A 26,864-nucleotide genomic window follows, 5' to 3' on the forward strand; every position below is an offset into this window, starting at 1 on the left:
TCATGAAATGAATGAAATCCTATGCAGTACTGAATAGAAGCACTACCTTGTATGCTTTCTACTTCTCCCTTTGTGCTAAGAGACTTTCTTTATTGGATATTCTTCTAACCTAACTGTTTGCTATACACAAACTTTACCTTTTTTTCTCCTTGATATAAATCAACTCTCTTTATTAAAAATGAAAATGTAATAACATGTTATAGAGTCAGATGAATCAATAGCTGTGATGGTTTGGAAGAGAGTTTTGCCCAGTTGATTAATTTGGATTATCAAATTCTGGAGACATAGACTGCAGTTCATGGATTTTATGATGCCAAACATGGCTTTGCCTTCATCCAGGAGGTAACTGACGATACCTAATTAATGACAAATGTTTCAAACACATACTTGCTGTAGCTACTATAGTTTTTTAGCTGAACCCAGCAATTTATCTTTCTTCCTGGCTCATTGAACTCTACTTTGAGCTCAAATAATACACAGCTAATGATCATGTCTTTAAGAGTATTTGCAAATCAGTCACCTTCTGCCCTGGAATTAGTTCTTAAAAAGTCTAAAAATCTACAATAATGTAAAACAGAGTGCATATCAATCCTTCAGGGCCTGTATCATTTGAAGGTTGGGGGGATATTTTCTCCTTTCTCTTGATGAGATCTCTTTGTAGCAGGAGCTCTTCTGGTAAAATCTTCTCTTCTCCTGCTAATCTGCATGTGCAATGTACAAAATTCAGTCTCAACTATGTTTTCAGGTTGTGTTTATAAAATTTACAGCTAGATTCTGGATGTCAACTGTTTCTGCTCCGAGGAACATTTGCCATGATAAAGGAGCCCGCAGTGGGACAACACATAGTTCTTACTAATGTATCCATCAGCAAATTATCTAGGCCGTAGTCACAAAATTGAGATTTGGTAGTAAAAGTAATTGAATTTTTTCCCTATAGGAGCTGAGTTGAGAAGTTAGAAAAGAGTCTTAATTTAGAGTGACAGGAAATAGAAGTGTTGGGGTTTTTTTCTCAGAATGCAAAAAGGGCATTCAGCTGTGTGTGGCATCTGGGTTCAAACACAAAGCAGGCCTGCATAAAGGACTACTTCTTCCATCTGCCAGGAGCACACCCTACTCACAGCATTTGAAAGTTATCATAGCAGAGGTCACCCTTAGCAAATGCCCTTTTCCTCTTCAGTTGTGGCTATGTGAAAAATAAAAGTCTCCCTGGAACTATTTTGGAAATTAAATTTACATTTTTAATAGCATCAGTATGGTTCCTGCTGTGTTCTTCACCAAACATTTTCTGATACCCTGTATGAGATCTGCTTCAGTTTGTATGTATAAAACCTCTGCTCTTCTGAGGTCAAGTGACTTTATTGGATGATCTGTACCTTTGAAACTTTATCTTTGTTACCTATTGAAGGGCTCGGCAGAAAGATCACGTTCAGCATTGTGATCTGAAATTGATTGGGATCAGACTCATTCTAATCAGCTCTGGCACAAAGTAACACAGCATAGGGCTCTCTGCCAAGAACAGTCTGATCTCAGCTCCTGAGTGCTTCACAGTGAAGTACTGCAGCCTCTGGGCTTCCATGGAGAGCAGTTTTTTTCCTAGGGTAAGAACGGAGGACAGGCTGCTGGATTAGCAATGCTTTTCTTTTGGAGGGTCTGTAAGGAATATGGAGGACAGCACCTGGTATGCTCCCAGGAGATTTGTGGTGTTGTGTCTTGCATTGGCGGAATTTCTTAATGCTTTTCCAGTTCAGTGTCAGAAAGAAAGAACTGTATTGACCCAAGTGTGAAACACAGTAGCTAAATCCTCACTGGAAACAAGTAGTCACAGCAAATCAAAAAGATTAAATTGTAAATATTGTCTATTACCTCTATCCCTAGTAGAAAGTGTTATCTGTGTTCTAGTTTGTCTTTATGTTTTATTGAGAAAGATTCCCAGAACAGCCATGGTCATGTCTTTGGGGAAAGGAGCAGAACACAGACACTTGTGCATTGTGTATCAGCTGTTTGGGACACGAAGTGATTGTTTTGGAGGCTTTAGGTCTTCTGGATGGGCTTTTCCTGCTGGCTTATTAACTTCAAGGAGAATTTAAACAATTCAGTTTGATTCACTGACCCATAGATGGGAGACTACTTTGTCCTGTTAATGTTCTCCTTTTCCTTATGAGCAGCTGATAATGATCTCATAAATATCTAGAGGAAAGCTTAAGGAAATAGCCAAATGTCAAAAACAAAAGCAATCTGAGGGTCAGAATGTGGCATGCACTTAGCTATTTTTTATGTTTCTTTCATATGAATTTAAGTCTTAGTTAATCGCTATGAGATGTTTCTCTGAAGAACGATTGGTACTATGCTGTATCTTATTTTCCCATGTGAAATTGCCACAGGCACCATATTAGATTTTATTATGCACATTTTCTTTTAAATTTATCTTCTGTGCAACTTTTTCTTGTGTTTTCAAATGAACACTACTACAATGAATTAAAAGAGCAAAGGGACCAATAGGTGGTTTAAAGACAATATTGTGTTATGAAGACAATATTATAATGCCAAAACTAAAACAGTTCAGAATCAATTGCAGAATATTTTCAGTCATTGTACAAATTTGACTTTCCAGGTTTATGGCTTAAATTTCCATTTGGTATGAGACTCCTGAGTAATGCTGGAAGTTATTTTCGTGATGCCTCACTTTACCATGTGAAACAAAGTGGACTACATTGCAATACAAGCTTATTGTAAGATACTGAGATAAAGGAAGTCATATAACACTCCAGAGTGATATCAATAGGAAAAATCCCATTATCAGTCTTTCCGTGTGTGTAAACACACACGTATACTTCTGGATAGATACTGCCTATGAAAAAACTAATAATCTAATTGAATTAATGAGACAACAACTTGGAAATTCCCAAATACCAGACTTAGTACCAGATTCACTTTGGACACATACCTCCTCTAGTCCTAATTTTCCAGTGGTGAAAAAAACAGGTGTGTTTGCATATCAGGTGATTACTAGGTTATTTGCCCATTTGCGTACAAATAAAAACAATTCCAGTCTTTGATCTTGCATATCTGTGAGTTCTCTTCAAAGGAAATTATGCCATGACAGGTTTGCTTTTACTTTAATTTGGGCAAAATTATGTTCTTTACTTCTGCTGTCTATCTCTATTTCAGCTGGTAGAGAAGGGTAATATCCAACTGCAACAGCATAGGATATTTAAAGAATGACAAAGTGGAGATGCCTTAATGCAAAGCACATTATTCTAAAGTAGCTCCTGATGGGAGCTATCTATGCCTGGAGTGCCACCTAGTAGACTTCATGTGAAAAGAATATAGGAATTGGAGAGGCTGCTGCAGTTCATTTGAAAATGTATTAGATGGCCAAAAGATGTCCTGAGGAGGAGAAGGGTCAAGAATCCTTTTATCATCTTTCATATGAAAACAAATGAAACTACTATTCAAAGATGCAGTGGAATCAAAGTCTTTAGACAGTGGACATGTGAGAAATTACGAAGATGAAGAAAAGCACATACCTAAAGAACTATATCAAGAGGAGAGATGCAAGAGGAAAAGATCAGATCTCCTAAGCACCTGAGGAAATTATGAAATTAAGTTTTATCAGTATTATAAATACAACAAAAGTGTAGCGTAGTAGAAAAGCAGTCATGACTAGAATGGGGATTTAAGAAAATGCACTGTTAGGAAAGGATGAAAACAAAGTCAAAGGCAACAGAACAGATGTATACATAAAGTGGTAACTGGTAAAGAATTAGAACTAAGATTACAAAATAAAAGACAGTGTTGGGGCAAAAGTGAATGAATGTAAGTAAAGGCTGGAAATTAAAAAGTTCCTAACATGTAGGAGCAGGTGAAGTTTGATTATTGCTTTGAAAAGAATGATGTGACAGGTGTCTATAATGACTGCAGACTGTGCTTCATGACTCTGAAGTTAATCCTTATACCATTCAACCCCATGAAAAGAGTAGGCCTCTATATGAGTTTCCCCATACAGTCAGCAGTCTGTGCATGTAATTTTCTGATCTTCTTCATGAACACATGGCTAATTCACCCCTATTGCCTTTGTAACATTCTGTACCTGGAATACAAACTAACCTACCACTTCAGGCAAGCAGAAGTTATGCTCCTCTATGAGTCATAGCAGTAATGGGGCCAATTTAAAAATTGTGGTTCCTTACCTTTGAATTCTTTCAGGCTTTTCAGTAGCAGGAACACAATTTGCTTTTTATTGCAATGCTTTCTCACTGCTGCCACAAAGGCAGCAGCAGTTGGCAACTGGCAGAAAGCTTGTCTCTGTCTAGAAATCCAAATAACTGCTAAAGGAAGAATGGTAGTTTCATAGACTGTGAAAGTATTAAAACCCATGGCAATAAAGAGATCTCTGATTAACAAAACCCAAACAATTGAAAAGGATACAAGTCACACACACAAAAACCCCAATTCTTTATACAGCAATCCTTCAGTTCCCTCAGTTTCACCCAAACTAAATTAAAATAAGAACCTTCAGGCAAATTGCCATTAAACGAAAACTCTTAAAAGGAGAATGTACAATCTAATTATAGTGTAACAAATGTGTACCTTTCATCTACAAGGCTGGTACTCCAAATTATAATAGTCAATTATGATTATATAATCTATTAAAAAGAATAACCAAAATGCTATAATGAAAAGTAAAAACCTACAAAAGAACATGAAAGACATCTCCAGTGGCTCAAAGTGGCGTAACAGTAGTGCCCTATACAATTTCCTTTCTCATGTAGCCTTTATTTAGACTTTGTGTCAGAGACAAGGGTGCTGGCAGTCACTTCCTGAATTCTCAGAAATGCATTCCTTATGCCCAGTGCCCACTGAATTATTTTTATGATACCCCATGAATGTAGCTACCTGGAAGTAAAAGGCATGCAGTTCATAACTAAATCAATAAATCACACTTAAAAGAAGTACTTCCTTTTATTTTGCAGGTCATTCATATATTTGCAAAAAATCCTTCCTTCCTTCCTTCCTTCCTTCCTTCCTTCCTTCCTTCCTTCCTTCCTTCCTTCCTTCCTTCCTTCCTTCCTTCCTTCCTTCCTTCCTTCCTTCCTTCCTTCCTTCCTTCCTTCCTTCCTTCCTTCCTTCCTTCCTTCCTTCCTTCCTTCCTTCCTTCCTTCCTTCCTTCCTTCCTTCCTTCCTTCCTTCCTTCCTTCCTTCCTTCCTTCCTTCCTTACATAATGACACAATTAGAAAAAATACTGAGAAATTCTAAAGCATGCTTAAAATTATGGAACAGTTTCAATTCTACAAATTAACAACTGGAGCAGGGCCTTTCAACCTGAAAAGATGAAACTAAGAGTGACATGAAAACTTTACAGTATCATGAATGATAGAAAGATGACACATAAAGAATCTATCCACCACCTTTTTAAACACAAAAAGTTAGGGGGCTCAAATGAAACAATGAATTTACTATATGTGTGGGTCAACAGAGGAATTCTGTAATAGGATATGGTAGATAATAAACCCATTCAGACTCAAAAAGTGAATGAACAAATTCATTAAAGAAAAAATATTCAAGTGTCTCTTGAACCAGTAGACACCACCACTGCCTGAGGGACTATCTGAACTGTGACATTCTGCAGGCTCTGGGAACATTGTACGTTACTACCTTGTTCCTGCACTCTTCTCTAGACATCTGCTATCAACTGCTATCAGAGACAGAAATCTAATTTTAAAAAAATCAGAAATCTGATTTGCTTCACTGCAAATGCTCCTTGTGTGAAAATTACAAAATTCCCTAACTCTAATGCATTTCCTATAAATTTGATACAGCTTAAGGGTGATGCCTAGAGAGGCTACCTGGAACAGAGCTAGACAGTGTTGAACAAATAAAGTAGGTTTTTATTAAAAAGGCTTCAAAGGATACACCTTGGGCAGTACAAGAGCTTGGCCATGGCTAGACCTAAGATGGACGACTGGTCACGAGTTTTCACACTTTGATAAGTTTTGGTCCATTTACATATTGGGGGTAATTGTCCAATTACAGCTCCAGGTTATGAAGTCCCATCCTCCCAGATTACTCTCCTCAATTCACTGTTGTTTACACTTTTTTGGGCCTGAAGCTGCAACGGTGGCCTTGGTTCTCTGGCTGGAAAAGGATAGTTCTGTCTAACTAAACTGTGAAGAGAACTTGAACAGAGTTATATACTATAGCAGTACAGAATCTGGAAAATATGAAAGCTAAAACTTAAGGCATCAAGGGGAGCATGCTAAAACTGGGAGGACTAAAATCAGGTGTATTTGATCCATTCCCTCTGCGTTGTCTGTGATCATACAGTCTAAACCACAAAATTCCATGTGATTTAATGACTTTTTGGCCAAGAATTTTCTCATGTATAATATCTATGCTATATTTGGAGTTTGCTTTTTCTTAGCTTTCCATCTCTAATCTAGTATTAAGAAGTCAAAATCTCTAGTATTTGTGATTCCTGAAAGAATCACAGATCATATTCAAAACCTGATCACAAGTGAAACCTCCCTCTGGTACTTTCATAGTAAAACCTGTCCCAAATATCCTTTAACAAAACAATTTTAATCACAGTATATTCATTTAATCAATGCTAAAATTTCTTATTTCTTTTCCAGCTATAGACTATTATTAGCGCAAAGTAATGTTTTTATTTCTGCCTTTTGAGAACTCTCACCTATGAGAACCTGATTTGTCTTATATTTGTTTTTAATATGATACTCACCTGCATATTCATTCAACCTCAGACTCAGAAATAAATTTCCACAGACATACATCCATCAAAATGCTTTTCAAAAAAATGCCTACCAATAAAGACCTCCTAGGAACTTACACTTCCCTAAGCAATATTGTGGAAAAAAAGAATGGAAAATATGACTGCAGACAAACTGGCAGCTTCCTCTATATGTGGGGTTTTTTTATAATGCTGAACTGTGTAGTGTTGCACGTCCTCCAACAATTCCTGTGAGCCATGACTAATTGCAGCAGTTAATAAGAATGAATATTCTAGCCTGAGAATTGCCACGTGAATGTATCACAACAAGTTGCAATGCTTTTTCTGACATTGCCTCAGCTGTGAGGAAAAAAAAACAACACTATTATTGATGAGAGCAAAGGCTTAGCATAGCAATTTTTCTGGAAAAAAATATACAAAATACACCAAACCATGTCAGTTCCAGGGACTGTTCTGTCATGCCCATCATGACACTTGTAACAAGGCTAAGTCCACTACAAGTTTTTGTTTACAGAATAATGTTGTGTTTGTTTCATTTTGTTTTCCATTTTGTGCATGTTCCACTTCATATAAATAGCTCCTCAGCAGAGCAAATAAGTTAACCAGAGCAACCACGAGATAGGTCTGAAGCACCCTGGATCACTTGGAGACAGTCAGTCAGGCACTTACTCTGACAAAATCTATCTAAGCCTAAATTCAATAAATGAATAATGCACGTCCAAATAAAGCAGGGTAGGTGTGTGAACCCAAGCCTGCTTAAGCTCACAGGGAAATGCCCTATCACTTCAATTACAAGAAAGGGAGTTCCTTGGTCAACAAAAAACATTGATACTTTCAAAAGTAGCATGTGAATTTCTGTGCAGTTTCCACAGATTTACCTTAAAAAATCTTTTTCCAGGCGTATTGTGAATGCTCAAGCAGTGATTGCAATGGAATGCCATCTAAGATGGATTGATGGGCAAGTGTAGGTATTAGGCCTGATTTATGCATCAGAGAAACTTTTCCTGGTTTTTTTCTTTCTCTCTCTCTCTTTTTTTTTTTTTTTTTTTTTTTTTTTTTTTTTTTTTTTTTAAATACCTTTTTGCCCCCCTTTTTTCCTTTTTTTTTTTTTTTTTTTTTTTTTTTTTTTTTTTTTTTTAATAATGCACTTGAGTCCAGCCCACAAAAGTCCAGAATTCTTGGGTTCTTCTTAGGTAGATTGTGCTGCTTGAGGAAAATATTTTGCCAAAAATGCTGGTAAAATACAGTTTAAGAAACGTTTATATTTTATAATTACTGTTGCTGTCATGTTGGCCTTTTTTTTTTTTTTTCAGAAGTACCAGGCACTGTTTTCCATGCTTCAACACTTGTTCACAAAAGCCTGAGTTACCAGATTGTAAGCATATATATTGTTCATACCAATTTAGTTCAAAAATGTTAGTAAGAAGACAGCATATATATGAAAGACTGCAATCTGTCTGAGATTGGCTTTTTTCTCAGCAGCATGCCATGATTGTGGAATGTATCCAAATAACATTCAGTTGGGAGAAATCTTACAACTGCAGGATGACTTTTATGGGGCAGTTAATCAACGTACCTTTGTTTGCTTCACAGTGTTTGTTAATGTATATTTTAATAGAGTATTAATCTTTTCCATAGAACACTACATACAAAAAAAAAAACCCACCCTCTTGCTTTGCTTGATTGTACTATGCACAGATTAATTAGCATACTTCATTTTGACAAAGAATTATTGATATAAAGGAAATCAGAATAATGAAATTGGCACCATTATTTTCCAGTAGCTCTAAAATTTAATTACAGGAGAAAAGAGTCTTTTCTCTCCATCCACCATGTTTTTACAATCAAGATAAAAGATTGTGACGGCGCTTAAAGTTGTATCAGGAGACACCTGGTCAGGGGTTACTTGTCCATTACCAAGTGCTGATTCCCATTCCCAGGCTACAGCCTGTTTACTCAAAACAATCTGAGCTTTCCATTGGGGTTTACTTGAATTAAAAACTGGCTTATGCGGGTGGTGGTTTTCAAGGAATCCTTGATTGAAACCGTCAATTTCAAAGGGGAGTCTTAATGAAGTTCCTTGAGGCCCTCTAAGCCCTGTGGGTAGCAAAAATGGGCCGGGGCTTATGAACCTAAAGCTGGAGACAGCGCCTTGGTTTTGTTTGTGGTTGTTATGGCTCGAACTGCGTCAAGAGCTATGCCACGAGCGTGCCAACACTCGGCCACCTGTCTGAATTCTGAGCGCTGGTTTATGCAGCAAACCCAGCGGTTTGCAGAGCCGGCGGCGGTAACGCGAGCCCGAGGGCTCGGGCAGGCGGGGCGGGGATCATCGGCGGCAGCAGTAGCGCCCCGGCACAGCGCCGGTCCCACCGCGGGCACCGGGCACCCTCTCGCCCGACACCAGCCCTCCCTCCCCGCCGCTGCCGTTCTCCCGCAGAGCGCAGCCGAGAGGGACCGGCCCCGGCTCCTGGGGGGCCCCGGCGGCCGCAGCTCGCACTGCGGCGGGCGCGCTCCTCAGGGCGCAGGGCCACGGCACTGCCACCCCACGGCGGCGACCGGGGACGGGGGCCGCGGGGCACTCAGCGCGGCGCACGGCCGTCCCCCGGCGACTCCCGGGGCGCCCGCAGGAGGGCGGGAGCCGCCGCAGTGAGGCCGCGCGGGCGAGGCGGCGGCGGCCGTTGCCATGGCAGCGCTGCCCCGGGCCGGGGCCTGAGCGGAGGGGCGGGGGAGCCCCGGGCCGGGCCCGGCAGGGGCGGGGAGGGGGTTAAAGCGGACGGGCGGCGCCGTGGGGGTCGCTGCCGGGGGCAGCCCGCAGGCGGGTGTGAGGATGAGCCGCGGCGGGGGCCGAGGGCCGTGCTCCGAGCGCACAGGGAGGCTGCGGAGGTGAAGCCTCTGCTCCCTCGCCGGGCGGGATGGAGACTCTTGGCGCTGCAGAGGACGTGTTTTATGATGAGGAGGAGGAGGAGGAGGAAGTGAGCTGCTACGACTTTGAGCCTCTGCCGACGCTGCTGGAGGATGAGGTGAGTGAGGCAGGTGCGGGGATGGAGCCGCCGCCCTTGCGCTCACCTGTAGTGTAGCGGCCTCAGGGCCGCCCGCGGGAGGCGGCCGGGCCGGGGGCGCACCCGGCCCCCGGGAGCGGCCAGGCCGCGGCCACAGCGCCGCTCGCTTTCCGTGTGTGCTCCGCCGGCGCCTCGCCGCCTCTTGCCCCGCGGTCCCAGCCACCAACTTGGGCTTAGCCCTCTGCCGTGCACCTTCTCCACACAACAGCAAAGTCATGGTCCTCGAGTGCGGGGTGTCTCGTCACTGCTGTCGTAGCCGCGGGTTAATGCTGCAGTCGGCAAGTACGTGTCCTTGTCGCGCCCGATCAAGGGAAATTTACATGGGCAGAATAATTTCCCGAAGCTGCCAACCGCTTTTTTGTCCAGCCGTATATTGCTGCCCTGTGCTAAAAGGCCTTTGACACTGGGAAATAAATACCAAAACTATCAAACTGTTAAATCTATTTCTTCTGCTGTTATGCCAAGTAACCTGTAGCTAAACCCAGTTCTTGTCATCGCATTTGTCTGGCTCTGTTATTGGTGTTGCTCTTGCTCACCTTTCTATCTCTTCACATGAAGTATGTTTCTTACCCCCTTGTGAATGCTGGGGCAAAATATTTGGAGATACTTTCCTTTTTTAAGTAAAGCCTTGGTGAACTGTATGTGAGCTGCTCATTCCCCAAACCAAATCTTACAAACTTTCTAACTTGCTATGTCAAGAATCTGTGCTGAATCAGGAGTTAAATGCAAGTTTGAAAATGCAAGGCCCCTTTCATTTTTCCTAAGTCACCCATTGACTTGGCAGTTTGGCTCTTCCACCGTCTGTAGTGCTCAGTGCTGTAGGCCTTCTCAGACTGGCCCATGTAAAATCTTGGAGGAAGATGGTAATGGCCTTATTTTTTACACATTGGCTTAAATACTTACTGTATTTTCTTGGAAGGGAGAAGGCAAAGGGTCAGTTCTTCTGTACAAGAAAGAACGGGGCCCATTTTTCATATGTGTTCAATGTATACTTTGATTGTGGGTTGCCATGAGTCCCATCTATTTAGTTATTACAGAAACCTAAGGAGTTTCTGTATTTTTTGGGGGGAGAATGAGCATGACCTATCACCTGGTGATTAGACAAGTTGATAAAAAAGAGCTGCTTTGAAGAGTATTCAGAGAGCTTCCTAAGGCAACCCAGAGTTTTTCTTCAGATGTGATGAATGTAATGGATGGCATTTGCCACATTTTCTGTGGTTCTGGAATAGATTGTTTTGAAGTTTGTGTGAGTTATTGTGGCAAAAAGGTGTCAGAAGGCTGTGAGTGCTGTTGTACTGAACTCTGAGCTGCTTAGTCATTTAGTGGAGTCTGCTCTTCTTGTCATTGTACCAAGTATAAAGAATGATGTTGGTGTCTGATGCAGGTGGTTTTTTTGCCAATATGTGAAGCAGGAATCTGCCTGAGCTGAAGACTAGAAAATACTAAGGATGAGGTTCTTCTCTTTGCTAGAACCTTGTTAATTTCATACTCTTTAATATTTGATTTCAAAATTTTTAAGAAATGGTCTGTGGCAAATTAATTTTTTTTTATTCCTACTCTCTCTTAATTATCTCTCCTTCATTATAGGCTACTGAAGAGTTTTGTACTTGCTGAAGAAAATATAAGGGAAAGCTGAAAACTAAAGTGAGCAGTTAAGCATGGTTACCTGATTGGTTTGCTTTTTGTAGCTCTTAGTGTTAAAACCAGACGCTTTTATATTCAAACCAGACACAAGTGTCTTTTGCTGAAAGTGACAAAAAAGAGGCATGAATATCTCTGATATTTACCACATTTGAATGAAGCAGCTTCCAGTGATCCAAAGTACTGAAGCAGTTGCTCACCAGAAGTTTCAGTTTGCCAGAACCTCCTGCGTTAGAGTGTTAAAAGGATGGTTTTTTCCACTGTGGTAACTTTTGGTCTGTGTTGCTTTGGGGATACAAGCTAGTCAAATGCAAGTCTCAGTGTTTTCAATGCTTCATTCTCTACAAAGGCCTTGATTAGCTGCAACAGCATCTTTAGTAACTGAGGTCAAGGAAGAGTGATCATTTGGGAAATTCGTGGGTTCTGTGAAGAAAGTAACTTGCTGCCCTGGAGCAGCGGAAATAGAAAGGCCTGCAATATGGTGGTGGTGGTATTTTATCTTTTTTTAATGTTAGTTTTATCTTCACGTAGCCAACCACTGCTGATGGAAGCCATGGAACATTCATAGGACTTTTTTCCTTTTTCCTTTTTTTTAATTTTTCTGTATGACATAGCTTTCTCATCCCTGGGAAGGAAGATAAACTAAGCTTATCTGACATTAGATCGTTACCTTTTAACCACAAGACAAAAATGTTTTGTAGGTTTGTGCTGTAGCTATCATTGCTGATAATTATTATCTGCATTGGAGTTTAGCCTCAAAGCTTAACTCAAAACTTCTCCTTATTGTGACTGGAATGTGATGCTGAGGCTATCTTAAAGATTGCAGGTTTAATTTTTTTCATGTACACTCTAAATTGAGCCTCTTACATCCATATGTACAGATGAAATTCATAGTTTTGCATCTTGATTAGTGTATCATTCTTTTTTTCTCTATTGTGGCAAATGCCATCATGTGACCTAGCTGGAGGATTCTAGGAGAGTTAAAATAATTGCTCATTCATTGTTTCGATCACAGAATTTCTATTTTTTTAACTCTTTTTGCTGGCCATAGATTAAGAAGTTGGTCTCCTCTTTCCAAGCCTGTCCTTATCCCACCGCTCAGTTTGATCAGTTTCAAAGCCTAATGTTTGTAGGAGAGCTTCTTGCCATGTGTTTTTGTCTGCAGATACAGCAACCTCTGTGCTGCTCTTCATGCTTGGAACAGCTTCCCTCTGGAAATTTGCAAAGCCTCCTTATCCACCCTCACACTCTGATGGCAGCATTACACAATTGTACTGAGCATAGCACAGAAAAAATAAGATTTTGTGCTGAGATCTTTTGCTGTTCATTATTATGTAGGACTGAATTTGATGAGATCAGGGTCCATGATTAGTGCTAGAAGGCACTGTGGTAATGCTGCCATTAGTAAATCAATCCACGTCTAGGCCATGTCTATGAAAAATAAGACCATTGAGAAGAGAAGTTCAGTTTGCCAAATTGCAGTGAGTGTGCTTTATTTCTTACCTCATATTTATTTATTAAGCATTATACTTTAGTCTAAAAAGCACAATACACTTTTGGACTGAGGTTTGGTTCTTGTTTGAAGGATATTATGAAAGCAATGCTTAATTCTCTGAAAGACGTGTTAATAAACTGTTAACCCCTTCTGTATATGGTAATTCAGATATCATTGATATTCTCCAGTGCTGGAGTAGGTAAAGAAATTTATAACTGATCTCCAAGGGATTAAAAGTTTAAACCACAGCAGTTTGCTGAGCTGTAAGATACTTCACATCCTCTTTTGCTGATTATGACATACTTTATTTTTTCTCTATGCTAAGCACTGTGTATCTACGTCTTCCATTCAGGGTATATTTAATATCAATGTGTAATTAATAGTAGTTATAGCTCTGATACAAAGTAACTTCTGTAGATTACCTTTCATTTTTGTTACCTTATTTGTCCGTAGAGATGCAATTGATGTTTTATTTGTTTGGGGTTTTTTTTCCTCATTGCTTTAAGTTTGTGAAGACTTTACTTCTCTAGCTGTTGATAATGTATTGGGCTTGTTTTCCAAAAATATCCATAGAGAGGCTGGTTGCTTTGAGCCAAGCAATGTTTCTGAACATCTTGACCAGGAAAGCCACTTTAGAAGCACATTTGTTTGTGAATGGACTCATAGCCTTACTGTGATAATAGGGCCAATACAAGTTGACTACAGTTTAGGACAGCAACTTAAAAACTTAAGTCCATGAGCTGTTTTGATCACTGAAAGCTCTGGATGTAATGGGGAGGCCTGGGACAACCAAAGTGTTTGGTTTTAAGTCCGAATACAAAAAACACTTCTCCTATGGCATGTTTGGCTTTTCAAAGTTTATTAAATGGTCTACACCACTAAGCTTCACAACAGCATCATTCTTAAGACAGGCTAATCTAAAAGGTACTTTTTTCCAGATCACAAATGGTAGGGAGAAGTGCTGTGAAAAGAATTCTTAAATAGTTTATATAAAAAGACACCTGGGAAAGCTTGAAAGGCATGGATGAAACAAAATGTTTTCATTTAGTCTCTCTGCTTTTACCTCCAAGTGGCCTGTTTCCTTTGATGCAGTGTTTATGTAAGATGCATATCTCCCATAGTATTTTTTTTAATGTTGGCGTACTGTGATATCTTTGTTCAGGTTAACTGTGCTTCTAAAAACATCTCTGTGTTAAGAGCAAAGTCATGCACTTGGTGTTTCTTGGGGTGTTAATCAGTGTCCTAGAAAGTCTGAGAACTTGCTGGAAACATTACTTGTAGCCAATTGTGTCAAATGTAATCTATGATAGAGAAAGTAGTGTCATGAAATCCAGGGTAATTTATTAATTCATATCTTGGCAGGAGAATGTGTCCCTTGCTGATATTTTGTCACTGCGGGATAGCTGTCTTACTGAGCAAGATATTTGGGCAATTTGCCTGGAGTGTTGCCATTCTTTGAAGAGCATTGCCCATTCTGCAATCTTCCAGACACTCTGCATCACTCCTGACACTTTGGCGTTTAACACCAATGGCAATGTATGCTTCATGGAACAGCTCAGTGGTGAGTATTTATGTTTCCAGGCTGTTTGTTTTAGAACTGTGGAAACTCATGGCGAGAAACTGCAGTAAAACGTTGCATTCTATTTTTAAGATTTGCAATTAAAATAAAGATAAAATAAAACTTATTTGGGAAGGGGTGTGTATATTTTCATGTGAAAATACGTGTTCAGTTTTGTACTTGATGAACAAAGGCTGTTCTGAATTTGCTTAGAAAATTCCTCCTAATTATTTTAAGATTTATCCAGGTGATAAGTCTTCTTTATATCTATTTTAAACACACAAATTGTGTACCTGTGTGTGCAAGTTTCGTCCTTTGTAAAACATGTCCTTCACCTCTTGCAGATCTTGTGATTTCATGGTATGTTCTATTTCAAGAGAAGTCTGATATTTGGTGTATCTTGCTGATTGTGGCCATAAAATTGGAGCAATTCTATTGCATGTTTGCTACTAAAAAGGAAAGTTCTCTCAAATAAAGGCCTTGTTTTTTTTAAAGCTCTCTCTTAAATAAAACATTATTGCTTTTTTAAGTAATGATTTTCAGACTTGCCAAGTATTGAGACTGATTGAGAAATTAATTTTAATATGTTAAAAACCAGTATGTAGTAGCATGGAAGATGTTCAGTGTATCATAGCAGATGAACAGGGAGATGCTTGACTTTAAAAAACTTCTTGTTTCATCTTAGACAAAAAAGCATGTAATGGTTGCTGTTCCTTTCTCGTGTGATGCATCTCAAGATAAGTCTTCAGTCTCTTAATGATTTTACAGAAGAAAAGTAAAGAAAACCAACCAAGCTCTTACTCTATGGTACTTTTAAAATTATGTTGGCTCATAACTAGGAGAACCATTCTAGTCTAGATACACACCAGTCAAATTTTTGTTGTGATTTCTTTAGCCTAATTTATTTTTAAATCTCTGTCAGGATGTTTATTCTTTCACGCAAAATCTAGATCACAGTATTTAGAAAAAATACTGGAATAAAAATGAGATAAGGTAACATTGCAATAAGTGAAGATTTTTTGCCTCTTTAGAATTAAAGATAGTCTTTCATATAAATAGAACATAATAAAATATAATTTAAAAAGATGAAAATATACCTTCATAATTGTTGTGACTTTTTTATTAAATTCCCTAAATAGACATGAGACAACTTTTAGTTCCATATTAATAGGGTAATGTGGAATCAATTTATTTTAAGGAGCTTGAAATTAAAAAATAAAAAGAAGCTGGCTTTGTATAAGCCAAGGGTATATGAAAGACTTGTTGAAAAGCATAAATCTAGTGGATGAAAAATGCCCCTCAGCTGAGATCTTTGCTTGTAGCTGGGGAAGAGAAAAATCAATTTCTTCTTAAATGTTTTAGTCTAATTGAATAGCTGGCAAACAATTGATCCAGGAATGCTGTATTCATGTACTTAAAATGTGGGATAACAAATTCCTGTGCAAAGCAAATGTACAGATTTAGTTCCCTGAAATCATGTTAGTCTCTAAGGAAAAGACTTTTCATTAGTTCTCTTTAAAGAAAGGTATGTTTTCCATAGGAATGCAAAAAAGTGACTCCTGTGTTCTATTTCTCTCACGCTGTGTCTTTGGCTCTTTCTCTCAGATTTTGTTACTGTTTGGTTAAAAGATAGGTTGTTGTAGGCACTTGAGGAGGTTGTCCTTTTTGCTTCCCTGCAGTTGTTGCTTATGGATTTATTCTTCCAGAAGATAATTATAACCTCTGGATTTGCTTTCCAGCAAGGGAAAGTGAACAGCCTGTCATCTCTGCTTTAGCAGCAAGTTCTGCTTCCTGCAAGTTCTGTGGTGCTAAAGTGACAACCATTCAATAGGATGTTCTGCCAAGGGCTCTGATACCTTCTAGACTCTTCAGATCACACACATTCCCATTGTAAACATTATATTAAAAGAATACACTGAGCTGTACCAGTGATAAGTTAAATGCAGTTAAGTATTAACACAGTTAAGCACAGCCTTTAAAGTGTTCTGTGGAAAGAAAGGGAAAAGGTAGTGGGGAGATAAAAAGGGGTAGTAGTAGTAGTCTGCAGGTGGGGGAGAGGGGAGAACAAAACACCTGTCCATTACTTCCCCTTCTGCCTCCTCTGCCCACCCCCAAAATCAGGAAAAAATGTGATGTTGGGTAAGAAACGCAAAATTGGTTGCATAACCCTCCTTTTCAGTGGGAAAGTACATTTGGGAATATCCTAAGGAGCTGTAAATCAGTTACTATTTCTAGTCAGCCATGCCACCTAGCTGCAATGTATGAATGTTAAAAAAGTCCTCTCTAGTAGTCTCTGCTATATAACTGGGTTTAATAAGAACTTTGCATTTCGCTTCTAAAGTACAGGCACAAAAGCTAAAGTTATGATGATTTAGAATTAAAGCTAAAGTTATGATGATTATGCTGTGCCTCTGAACATACTATTTTTTTCTTCTTGTTGAGAAAGGAAACACGCTTTTTGCATGTAAATCATCTCAATCATCCTGACTTCCCAGAAGGATAGATTAGGTGAGTTGGATATGTATGTGAAGAGTAGGCTTTTTAGTTGTGCTCCTGTTGAATTCCTTGATGTTCTTTACTGGGTTCATGTGACGTAAGTGTGCTGTGGTACTGTGTACCTGCTTGGATGCAGAAACAGCATCAGACTCTCATAAGAAAGTCTGTTCTTTTCTTCTTTCCACCTCCGCACTCAGAACTGGCTGCTGCAGTAGCTCAGTTCTCTGCTCAGCAGCACATGCATGGGCAATTTACTTCCTCTACGCTTTTATCATAAGTAAAACAAACTAAGCAGAAAGGTCAGAGTTCTACGCTGGCCTGTAGATGAAGAAGCAATTAGCTGTTCAGACCGGCTTTGCTGCTTGAGCCCTTATCACCCAGGTCTGTAATGGAAAATAGTGAGTAGAAGTGTCCAGTTAATCAAATCAAACCTCTAAGCCACACCTGAGCCACACCAGCTTAAGTGATCACTGGGTCCAAACATAAATGCCTGAAGGCAAGAAGTGGTTAGACATGTTAAATGTATTTCTTTGTGTGTGTTTAATCTGTTTTGTTTCTTAGTAGGGAAGTTATAATACCTTCTTGGAGAAAGCTTGAAAACAGCACTTTATTTTACTTCCAGCACTGTAAACATGGATAACGAGTTCTTTGTACAGCGGATTGGAGTGAACCAAAATACTGTGATACAAAGTTTCTTTTGTATCAGATAGGAGTGTACATGTACATTTGTATCATCAAGTTGGTTTGTGTTTTTTGTAAACAAGACTACTAATTTCTAATCTGCCATGTTTCCTTTTGTTTTCAAAGACGATCCAGAAGGTGCATTTGTTCCACCAGAATTTGATATCACCGGTAACACTTTTGAGGCAAGTTCATAAATTTATCTGTAAAATAGAGGGGGAGGTTCATAGTTTTAGTACCTCTGGCAATACCAAATGCTCAGCATTCTCAGTATATAATTTTAGAACTTCTAAAGATTGTGAGTAGTAAATGGTATTGTTTAGATATATTTTGTGAAAATAAAAAGTAAACTTAAAATGCCATATTAATTTTTGGCATAAACATTTGTTCACTAGCTGTTAAAATGTGAGAATCTATTTTGGCTGAATAATGTGTTACACTAAACCACAGCTGGCCTATGTTATGTTCACTGGTACCCTTCACTGGTTACATTGGCTTGTCTGGGGACTAGCCATGAACTTTTATGACTAAATATAAAATTTGTTTGCTATCCTCTTCAATAAAATAATTCAGGGAAGGGTAATCAGCAATTTTATCTTTGATTTAATGAAGAAACAGATTACTGTCTGTTGCTTTGCAATGCACAAATGCTCTACATTGTTAAATTAAATTAGATTTAAATTGTTTATACTAATTCATTAGCCTCCCAAGTCAACCATCTCATTGCCTGCTACAGGAGCACTTGCTTGCTTAATATCCTTTTTCTTAATACACTATTTTTTCTGGCATGTATTCTTAGATAATTCAAATGCTTTAATTAGCAACACATTAATTCAAGGTATATTAAAAAAAATCTGGTTCTTTATAGTCTGAAACAAATATATTCTGCTTTTCAGAGTTATAACCTTCATAGTCATGTTTATAGTTCTCTGTTTCTTGATGGGGGTGGTGGAAAGGAGGAGGAGGAGAAATGAACCTCGGAAGTGTGAAGTACCACATGTTAAAAGAGAATGATAAGGCAGGAAGGGTGGTAGAATAGAATATGAAATAGTGCAGTCTTTGAAGGTTAAAGAGGCAAAAATTCAATTGTTGCTATGCTTTATTAATGTATCTACATATGCCAGCAGAGTTCTAGTGATTTTGTGCTCACTCTCCTCCTCATCCCCATGATGGTTTTTGGGGAGTCTTTCTTTCTGGAAAAGGATTGTTAAGAGGTGGCCTGCATTCCCTGTAAACTTGGCAACTGTAGAAGCCTTTATATTCAGATTGGTTGGGGAAAATGAGATCCCAAAGGTAACTGGTTTTTATTTCTTTCTTTTTGTTGTGCTTCTGAAGCTGTACTAAGGATTTTACATAAATATGTTCTTCATCCCTTAACAAGCCTCCAAGACTTGACACAGAAATGCTTACAAGGTTTGCGGAATTATTTGCTCCTTTGGCCAACTGATTTCCCCCAACCCTTTTTCCTTGCCTAGTAGTTGCTGAACTTGTCTGCATAAAGTAAATAGATACACTGAAAGAGGTTCAAAGACCAAGGAGATAGAACAAAGTGAAATAGGAACTTGGGAAGACTGTGATAATACTAAGTGACCTGAAATTTTAGTTCCATCTGATAGACGAAGCCATTGTCTTCCTTTTGGATAAAACACATCTGTGTATAGAGCTGTTATTTAACTCTTCTCTTTCAGCAGCATGTACAGGCCGGCTAAGCCCCAGTGAATCCCAATACCAAGCACAGCACAATCAGTTAAACATTCAGTGAAAGCTGTTTGAGTCAGGAGTGGCTCTGAACATTGACTCTTTTACTCCTTTTGCAAAGGTCAATGAAGATACATGAAGGTACACATTTGTGTGGAAGGAAGTTGACTTGCTCTGCCTTGTCTCTTGTGACGTGGGCTGAGTGCACTGATTTCTGTATGTTGCTGCTATCTCTTCATCTAGCAGCTTAGCAAGCCTTCCAAAGCAGAGAGAGCAGGGCTATGACAGCGTCCTGTTATTGGCCACCCTAGAGCAATACACAAGGCAGAAAAGCAAGGGCTTTCCTCTGCATTAAGGCAGAAATATATTGTTTTGCTCTGGGTTTTTGGTGTGCATTTGGTGAGCCATCTATGAGATTCAGAATATTTGTGGAACTTTCAAAACTTTACCTTTTACCATGTGTACAGTTCGGTTGAATTTTTAAGTGCTTTAGTACCAGACCAACTTCTGCCAAGGATTCCATGATGATCTCTGCTCGTCTTTACTTTTGCAGATTCCAAGACCTCGAGTAGGTTAATGCTTATGTACTTGTTTCAAGAGTTTTGTAATACTGTAATCTTTCCAAGTTGGCCATTTCCTTCTTGGTGTTAATACTTCAAGTTCTTCTTTTTTCCAAAAGTGTTTAGACTTTTGTGTATCCCCTTACCCCTTTTATAACCTTTTGCTATTGCAATAGTAGTGCTTTGTATGCATCTCCTGGCTCATTGTGCTCTCAGTGTTAGGAAGTTCTTTGATTACAATAAGCTGCCCTTTATACAGGGGTGTCAAGTGTCTTGTATTACTGCTTCCTCCTTCCTTGGTGATGACCTGACTTGGTTCTTCTTTGATGGAGATTTGTAGCTGCTTGGTCTGCTTTGTTTAGAACAATGGCAAGTAATGTTTGTATTGAAACTGTCTGATTTCAATATAAAGAGAAAAAAACTGGTTTTGGAACTACTGATTATGTTCAGGATGATCTTTGATAGCTGTTACTCCAGCGTCTAAGTTTGACTGATTTAAAATAGATATGTCAGCCAGAGGTTTTGCTTGATTTGAGTGCAACCTATTTTGTGGCTTCTAAAATGATTGCACACAATGAGATCTGTATGGCTACTGGATGACTTCTTTCCCTTAAAATCTTTTTTAAAAAATCCTTCCATTAAAGCTACAGTTATTTCAACAAGAGATGTTTTGTTTCCTGCTTGGTGAATTACTGATCCAGACCTCTAATGGTATTGTGACTCCAGCCTAATTAGTTGCTAAACTTAGCTGGCACTCACAAGCACACAAGGGTAATAGACACAGGAAACAAATTGAAGTGCGTTACTGTCCTGGTGTCTGAAACAACACTATTAAAGATGTCAGTTTCTAGTTGGAATTTCAAATAGCTAGAGGTCTAAAGCTTTGTCCACAAGACTGAAAAGTAATTGATTTTGTGTGGTTTGTTTTAGACTTGTGCCTTCTTTCTTTCTTCTCCTCTCCATTTGTTAAGTAGGAATAATAGCACCAGCTATTCCTACTTTCAACTCTCAAATTACTGTTGAGAGTTGAAAGGTGAAAACTAGCCCTTCAGTTTCAGTATCAGGTGTAAAACAGACTTTTTAGAGAGAAACATGGTTAAGAAGGAATTAGCTGTGAAAGGGGCTTGTGGTACTGACAGTGAAGTGCAGCTGGACTTTCCATGGTGACTTTAGTGCTGCCACAAATCCATCCTGTGGGTTTGGAGGAAGGATTGCAGTTTCTGAGCATCTGAAGAGACCTTGAAGTCACTCTGTTAAGAAGTGGTTGCAGTGGCATTGAGTATGCCAGTTCTGGCTCCTCTTTCAGATGTTTGCATGGTTGCAGTACAAGGACAGAAAGGCAGCCAAGCAGGTACTGCTGGGCTCTAGGACAGCACTGAACTAAAACAGAGACTCTCCTGCCTATCTGTTTGTTATTGTTTTTTTTCCTCTGACTGCTATCTCCTTACAGACTTCCATGACCATTGTGCTCTAGTAAATGTACTGTTAAGAATTGGTGCTTAAAGAGAGAGAATAGGAGTTACACTTTAGAGTTATAATCCATACTGTAACTGCCAAGAAAAGGTGAATTTCTTTACAGTACACTTAGTATCATTTGCACTTCTTTTCTTAATGCAGATGCAGGCATGTGATGTAACTGTGCTCTGTAAGTTTTCAGATGACTGAAGTTTTCACTTGCCTGCATTGATGGAAATACCTCCATTTCTGCTTTTCCTCTAAGCCAGAAGTTGAGCCTGAATTTTCTATTGCAAGTATTGACCACATCTTTGTTCTCACTGAATCTTGAGCTAGAAGTCAGTTAGACACATCTGGATTATAAAGACTAGCATTTAATTTTATAATTTTCTACTCATTGTACTGTAGAGAACAGCAAAGAATCTGGATTTTTTTCAAAGACAGGAAAGGCTAAGATGCAAAAATACATATTTGAGGCTCCTTCTAAAATTTGCCCTGATTTTGCCTTCTAAATAGGAAGAACTATAGCCTTTTTCCTCTTGAAAATTGTTCCTATTTCATTTTCTTGCCCTGGGCAGTACAGTGTTAGACTTGTGAAATTTGACCAATGGGAGGCCCAACACGAATAGTTAAATATTGTTGGGTTCATTAATAGCCTTACTTCTATCACTACAATACAAGATTGCCTCAGGTTAAAAACATTGGCTGTCTCAAACCAGTTTCAAATAGCTATTTGTCTGCATCACAAAACTGCCATTGAGTCTCACACAGAGGTTCATTGATGTGGAACACCACATTTCTAAGATACGAGCTTTCAGTGAGATGAAGGAGCGATGTCCACCATGTGTGAGCTTGCATTTATAATATTTTAATAATGTGGCTATTCAGTTTTTCTTGTTCTAGTGAGCCTTTGTAATAGAATCAGTGAATTTTCACTCTTGCCTATATTTTTTTATCTTAGGGAGATTGGATAATACTTCTGTTAATGACTTATTTCAGTATTTGGAGGTGATAAGATGCAGTAGTTCAGAAACCTCAGTGTACAACAGGATTAAAGCCTTCAGAAATTAAAAGAACTGAAAAAGTGATACAGAGTTAAATACTATCTTGAAGAGAAGGATGAGTTAGTGAAGGGAAAGAAAGTGAAGTTCACATTGCCTCTTTTTCTCATCTAGAGCTTTTTCTTGCTTTTATCTATCAGAACAGGAGTGGGGTGTGCTGATCTTTCACCTGTGAGAGAATCACAACTGGAAAAGGCTGAATGCTGTCGCTATCTTTGTTAGAATGTCATGTCTGTCAACTTGCAGGTCTCAGTGGGCTGTAGTTGATTTATATTATATAAAAAAAATCAAAGTATTTCAGCAACCTTAAACAAATGTACATGAAGTGTTAGAAATGCTGCAAATAGAAAAGATACAAAATAGAATGTTATTACATTGTTTTTGAATACTAAAGTATTAAGATTCATATAGCTTATTCCTATGATATGTGACAAGGCAGCTGGAGTGATAAATGCAATATACATACAAATATTTTATGTACATATAAATGCGTGGGTTGAAGTTTCAAATGAAACATACTGTTCTGCAGAATAGATAAAGAAAGGTTCAGGGTATATGTGTGTGTGTGTATATATATATATATGTATACACACACATATCTATGTCAGACCTACTGAAGAAAACGGAGCAGACAGTTTCATGCTGCAGTATTTCTCAATACCTGATCATTACTAACCTAGTGCTCATGTCTCAGCTGTTGGTCCTTCTCTAAATGTTAAAGCCTTCATCTTTCTCCCAAATCCAAACAGCAGACAGTATAAAGAAAGTCTTGTCTTTGTGATGTTGCTAGTCTTTTAAAGCAGTAGCTTTGAATACTGTGAGATTACCTCTATTGTTCTATTTTTCTTTAGCTCTCAGTGCAGGATGAAAAAAGAAAACTTTTATATGTTCTCCTAGATGGGTTTTTGGTTTTGTGTTTATTTGATGGGGGATGCAAGTCTTTTGAAACACCTAGTGCCTTTTTTCTTCAATTCTCTTTCCCTTAGTTTCATGTAGCCTCCCCTTGAGATTAATTCTATCTAACAGCAGCAAGGCTTGTCATCAGCAAATGGTAACTTATCTCCTCCTGTAGTCTAAACCATTCACTCTTCTGAGTGTTATTTAAAGCTGTCTTTTTCTTCAGTGACAAAAATAAATTACTTTCATTTGTTACCTCTGCCTCTGCTGTGCTATAGAAGAGAAAATGGAATCTTCATGTTCTTGCTTTTACATCACCATCCCAGTTGAGGTCCATTTCAGGAACTTAGGACTGAGCAAGCGCCCTTTAGATGCTTTACACAAAGTTAACAAAAGGAAGAATGAGGCCAATGGAATGGTTTTTTGCGTCAGACTTTTTTTTTTTTTATCCCTTTTAATTCATAGGCTGTCTTCAAGTTTATAATTTGGTTACCTCAAAAACCTACAGCTAGTTGCTTAGTCCTGAAGTTGGGGTTGTAGAGTTGTCATATTGGTCTTTGCCAGCAAACTTTTTGAGCATATTGCCAATATTTCTACAGTTTTGCCCCTAAAGCTGAAACAACTTTTCAGAGTGACTTATTTTTATTGGAAATAGTCTGTCTCCTAGGCAGAAAATTTTTTTTAGAAGAAAAATGATTGTATAGGTAACCTGGTCAATGAAAACATACAGAATTTTAGGTTTATTCCTTGTTTAGCTACAAGGGTCCTATAAGAAAGCATTATTAAGTTTAAGATATATAATTTTTCCCCTAAGATTCCTGAAGATTATGCCCTGATGTACAGAAGAATTTTTAAATTGTCTTACTTAAGAATTTTTGTTTGGGAAAGATTGGGAGTGAAGAGAGTACTTTGTGTTCTCTCTTAAAACAGGTGTTCTTTATTGTTGGAATTTACTTTTTTTGAAGCCTGAAGGGTTGTGTTGGATACATTTATGAATAGTTTCCATCATGGGCAAAAAACTATGGCAAAGAGAAGAGATTGTTTTCTCCTGTTACATATGCACAGTGTCATAAATCTCTGGGCTTCTTAATGCTAAAGATGCACAAATATTTTGGATTTGTTGTTTGTCTCCAACCTCTTCCATGTACACTCATTAGTACTGATACTTTCTCAGCTATGGATGAAGTTGTCTTCTTTAGTCCTCATATCATTGTGTCAGTTTATGGTGCTGCCCATTCAAACTCATTTCTTTGATGGATCCATCCTCATACTGGTCTTACTTAGAGAACTTAATTTTCTCTGATCCCTTCCACTTATTTCCATAATTTACTCCTTAGAATGGTTAGCAATGCTGTTGACCCAAACTCTTAACATGGAATTATTCCTTATCATTACTTTTTATCAAAAGACTCCTCTTTCATTAATTTCATGTCTGTTTTATGTGGATATTCAGGTCACTAAAAGATCATTGCTACTCTGGATCTGGATAATTTATATTCACTGAAACAATGGCAATTAATTTCTACCATTTGCACAAACTGAAAATAGAGCCATTTCACCAGTGTATGAGAACATTTATAAATACCACTATTTCTAAAAGATTCAGGAAATTATTGACTTAGAGGTAGATGTCTTCCTAATCTCCAGATAAAATTTCAAGACTAGTTCGGTTTCCACTGTGAATTAGATAGTTGTAAAGGATCAGGTTGCTGAGATTTAGTCAACAGAGCCTTCAGGATTGCGACAAAATGGTTGTCATTCACATGTCACTGTCCTTAGTTACAGCATTTCAGGAAACCTTAGCAGAATAACTGTGAACATGCTTTTGAAACTGAGAATAGTGTCTCCTGGGAAATGTATTGAGTGTGACTTAAGTTTTCTTAGATAACCTTGCAGCATGTTGTGAATTAATCTCTTTGTATATGCATACTCCAGGATTCTTGAACTTTTCAGCCCTTTCACCAAGTTTAAAAATAAACAAACAAAAACAGGGGGAAAAAGCCCACCCAGATGGAAAAAAACCATCAAAACCGCAAGCCAACAAACAAACAAAAATCCCCAAACAAACAAAAAAAAACTAAAGAAAAAAAAGTCCCACAAAACAACCAAAAACCCCAACCAAATTTCTCCTTTCTCTCAACTGTAATAGTGCTTCTGTGCTTGAGTAGAGAAGGAGTAAGGTTCACTTCTGCAGAAATCATTCCCCTGTGAAACAATCAATCTAAAAACATAACCACTCTGAAATCATCCCCCAACCCTCCTTCACCAAGTGTTTACATTCCTGTAATATACAGTAAGAGCTACCTTGGCTGCTTCTGTCACCTCCAGCTGTTCTGTGAAAATTGGTGTTTTGAATGTTGCCATAACAAGATATTATGCAGAGAGGTAAATACAGAAGTATCTGACCAGCTTTTTACATTTGGCAGTTCATCGTATATATCATCCTGATAGAGAAAAAAAAGGAAATCTACATAGATTATTTTGTTAAGGAAGAGTTAACTGGTTATTGTACAGTAATGAATATTTCACGTGTCAGAGTCTGGATGTCATTGATTCATGTCATGGTAAAAGAACTGGGATGCTATTCTTGTGTATTGGCCCATAGTGTTCTTACCTGAAAGTGTTGCAATTCAGTTTTTTACCTCCAGAATGTGTAATAAGTATTCCTCAAATCAGAATGGTGCGAATGCATTATTCAGAGTGACAGACTTTACCAGTAGGCACCATCTCTTAGGTTTAAGATTAAAAGAATGTTGGGTTTTTTTAATAACATACTTCAATACTACGACTAACATTGTATTTGCTATAAAATAAAAAAAAAAAAAATCCTGCGCAGTTGAGAGAAGACAGAGCCAGTCTGCTCAGCATGCATATAACTGTTTCTCAGGCTTCCTTGTTTCTATGCCTACAGGGAATCAGTTGTCTTACCTTAATTAAGTGATAAATTAATTACCTATGGCAAGTAACTTAAAAGTAAGGAGGTTAATGGCTGACAAAACATAAGGAGAGCTGTGACACATGAAACTCTGTTTCAAAGGGAGTTTTTAAAAAATACCATTGTTCAGGAAGCTTTAAAGATAAATGTGAGTAACTTTTGCTCTCTGAACCTCTGAGGTCTTCAGCAGGGTTTTTTTTTTCAGCATTCTTCCTTACCTGTCATAATTATACTTATTCAGTCATGCAGGACAGGAGTCAGTTGGTGTGCTACTCATCTGTATTGGGGTGCCTGATCTTTGTGATTAAGGCAGCCTAAAAGTGGGATGGAAGTGTAAGAAACCTGTTCTTAATTTGTTTCTTCACTCTGCAAATACATGAGTAATTTCCTGCAAATAGCATGGTTTAAATTTGCTCAAGATTCGGAGCATGTTCATCTTCATGTGACTTCCAAGAGGAAAATGAATCTTTATCAGAGTAACAGTCAATGGCTTAAGATACATCTGTCTTTAGTACAGTAGTTAAAGTAACAACAGCTTTTTGAAACTGTATTCAGGTCCATTTGAAAAATTTGTATTTT

The 26,864-nt window shown here is 38.4% G+C and overlaps 1 protein-coding gene across 1 annotated transcript in view; it reads left to right on the forward strand.

The window, feature by feature from the left end:
* The first annotated feature begins 9,661 nt into the window (after nucleotides 1-9,661).
* KNDC1 (kinase non-catalytic C-lobe domain containing 1) overlaps nucleotides 9,662-26,864 on the forward strand; it is a 55,831-nt gene continuing 38,628 nt past the window's right edge. The window contains exons 1-3 of the mRNA XM_041461399.1: nucleotides 9,662-9,769; nucleotides 14,307-14,505; nucleotides 17,806-17,864. Coding sequence (XP_041317333.1) covers nucleotides 9,662-9,769; nucleotides 14,307-14,505; nucleotides 17,806-17,864 — 366 coding nt within the window. The remainder of the gene's footprint in view (nucleotides 9,770-14,306; nucleotides 14,506-17,805; nucleotides 17,865-26,864) is intronic.

The sequence above is a fragment of the Pyrgilauda ruficollis genome, unplaced genomic scaffold, assembly GCF_017590135.1.
Source record: "Pyrgilauda ruficollis isolate IOZ18807 unplaced genomic scaffold, ASM1759013v1 scaffold15, whole genome shotgun sequence".
Classification (NCBI taxonomy): domain Eukaryota; kingdom Metazoa; phylum Chordata; class Aves; order Passeriformes; family Passeridae; genus Pyrgilauda; species Pyrgilauda ruficollis.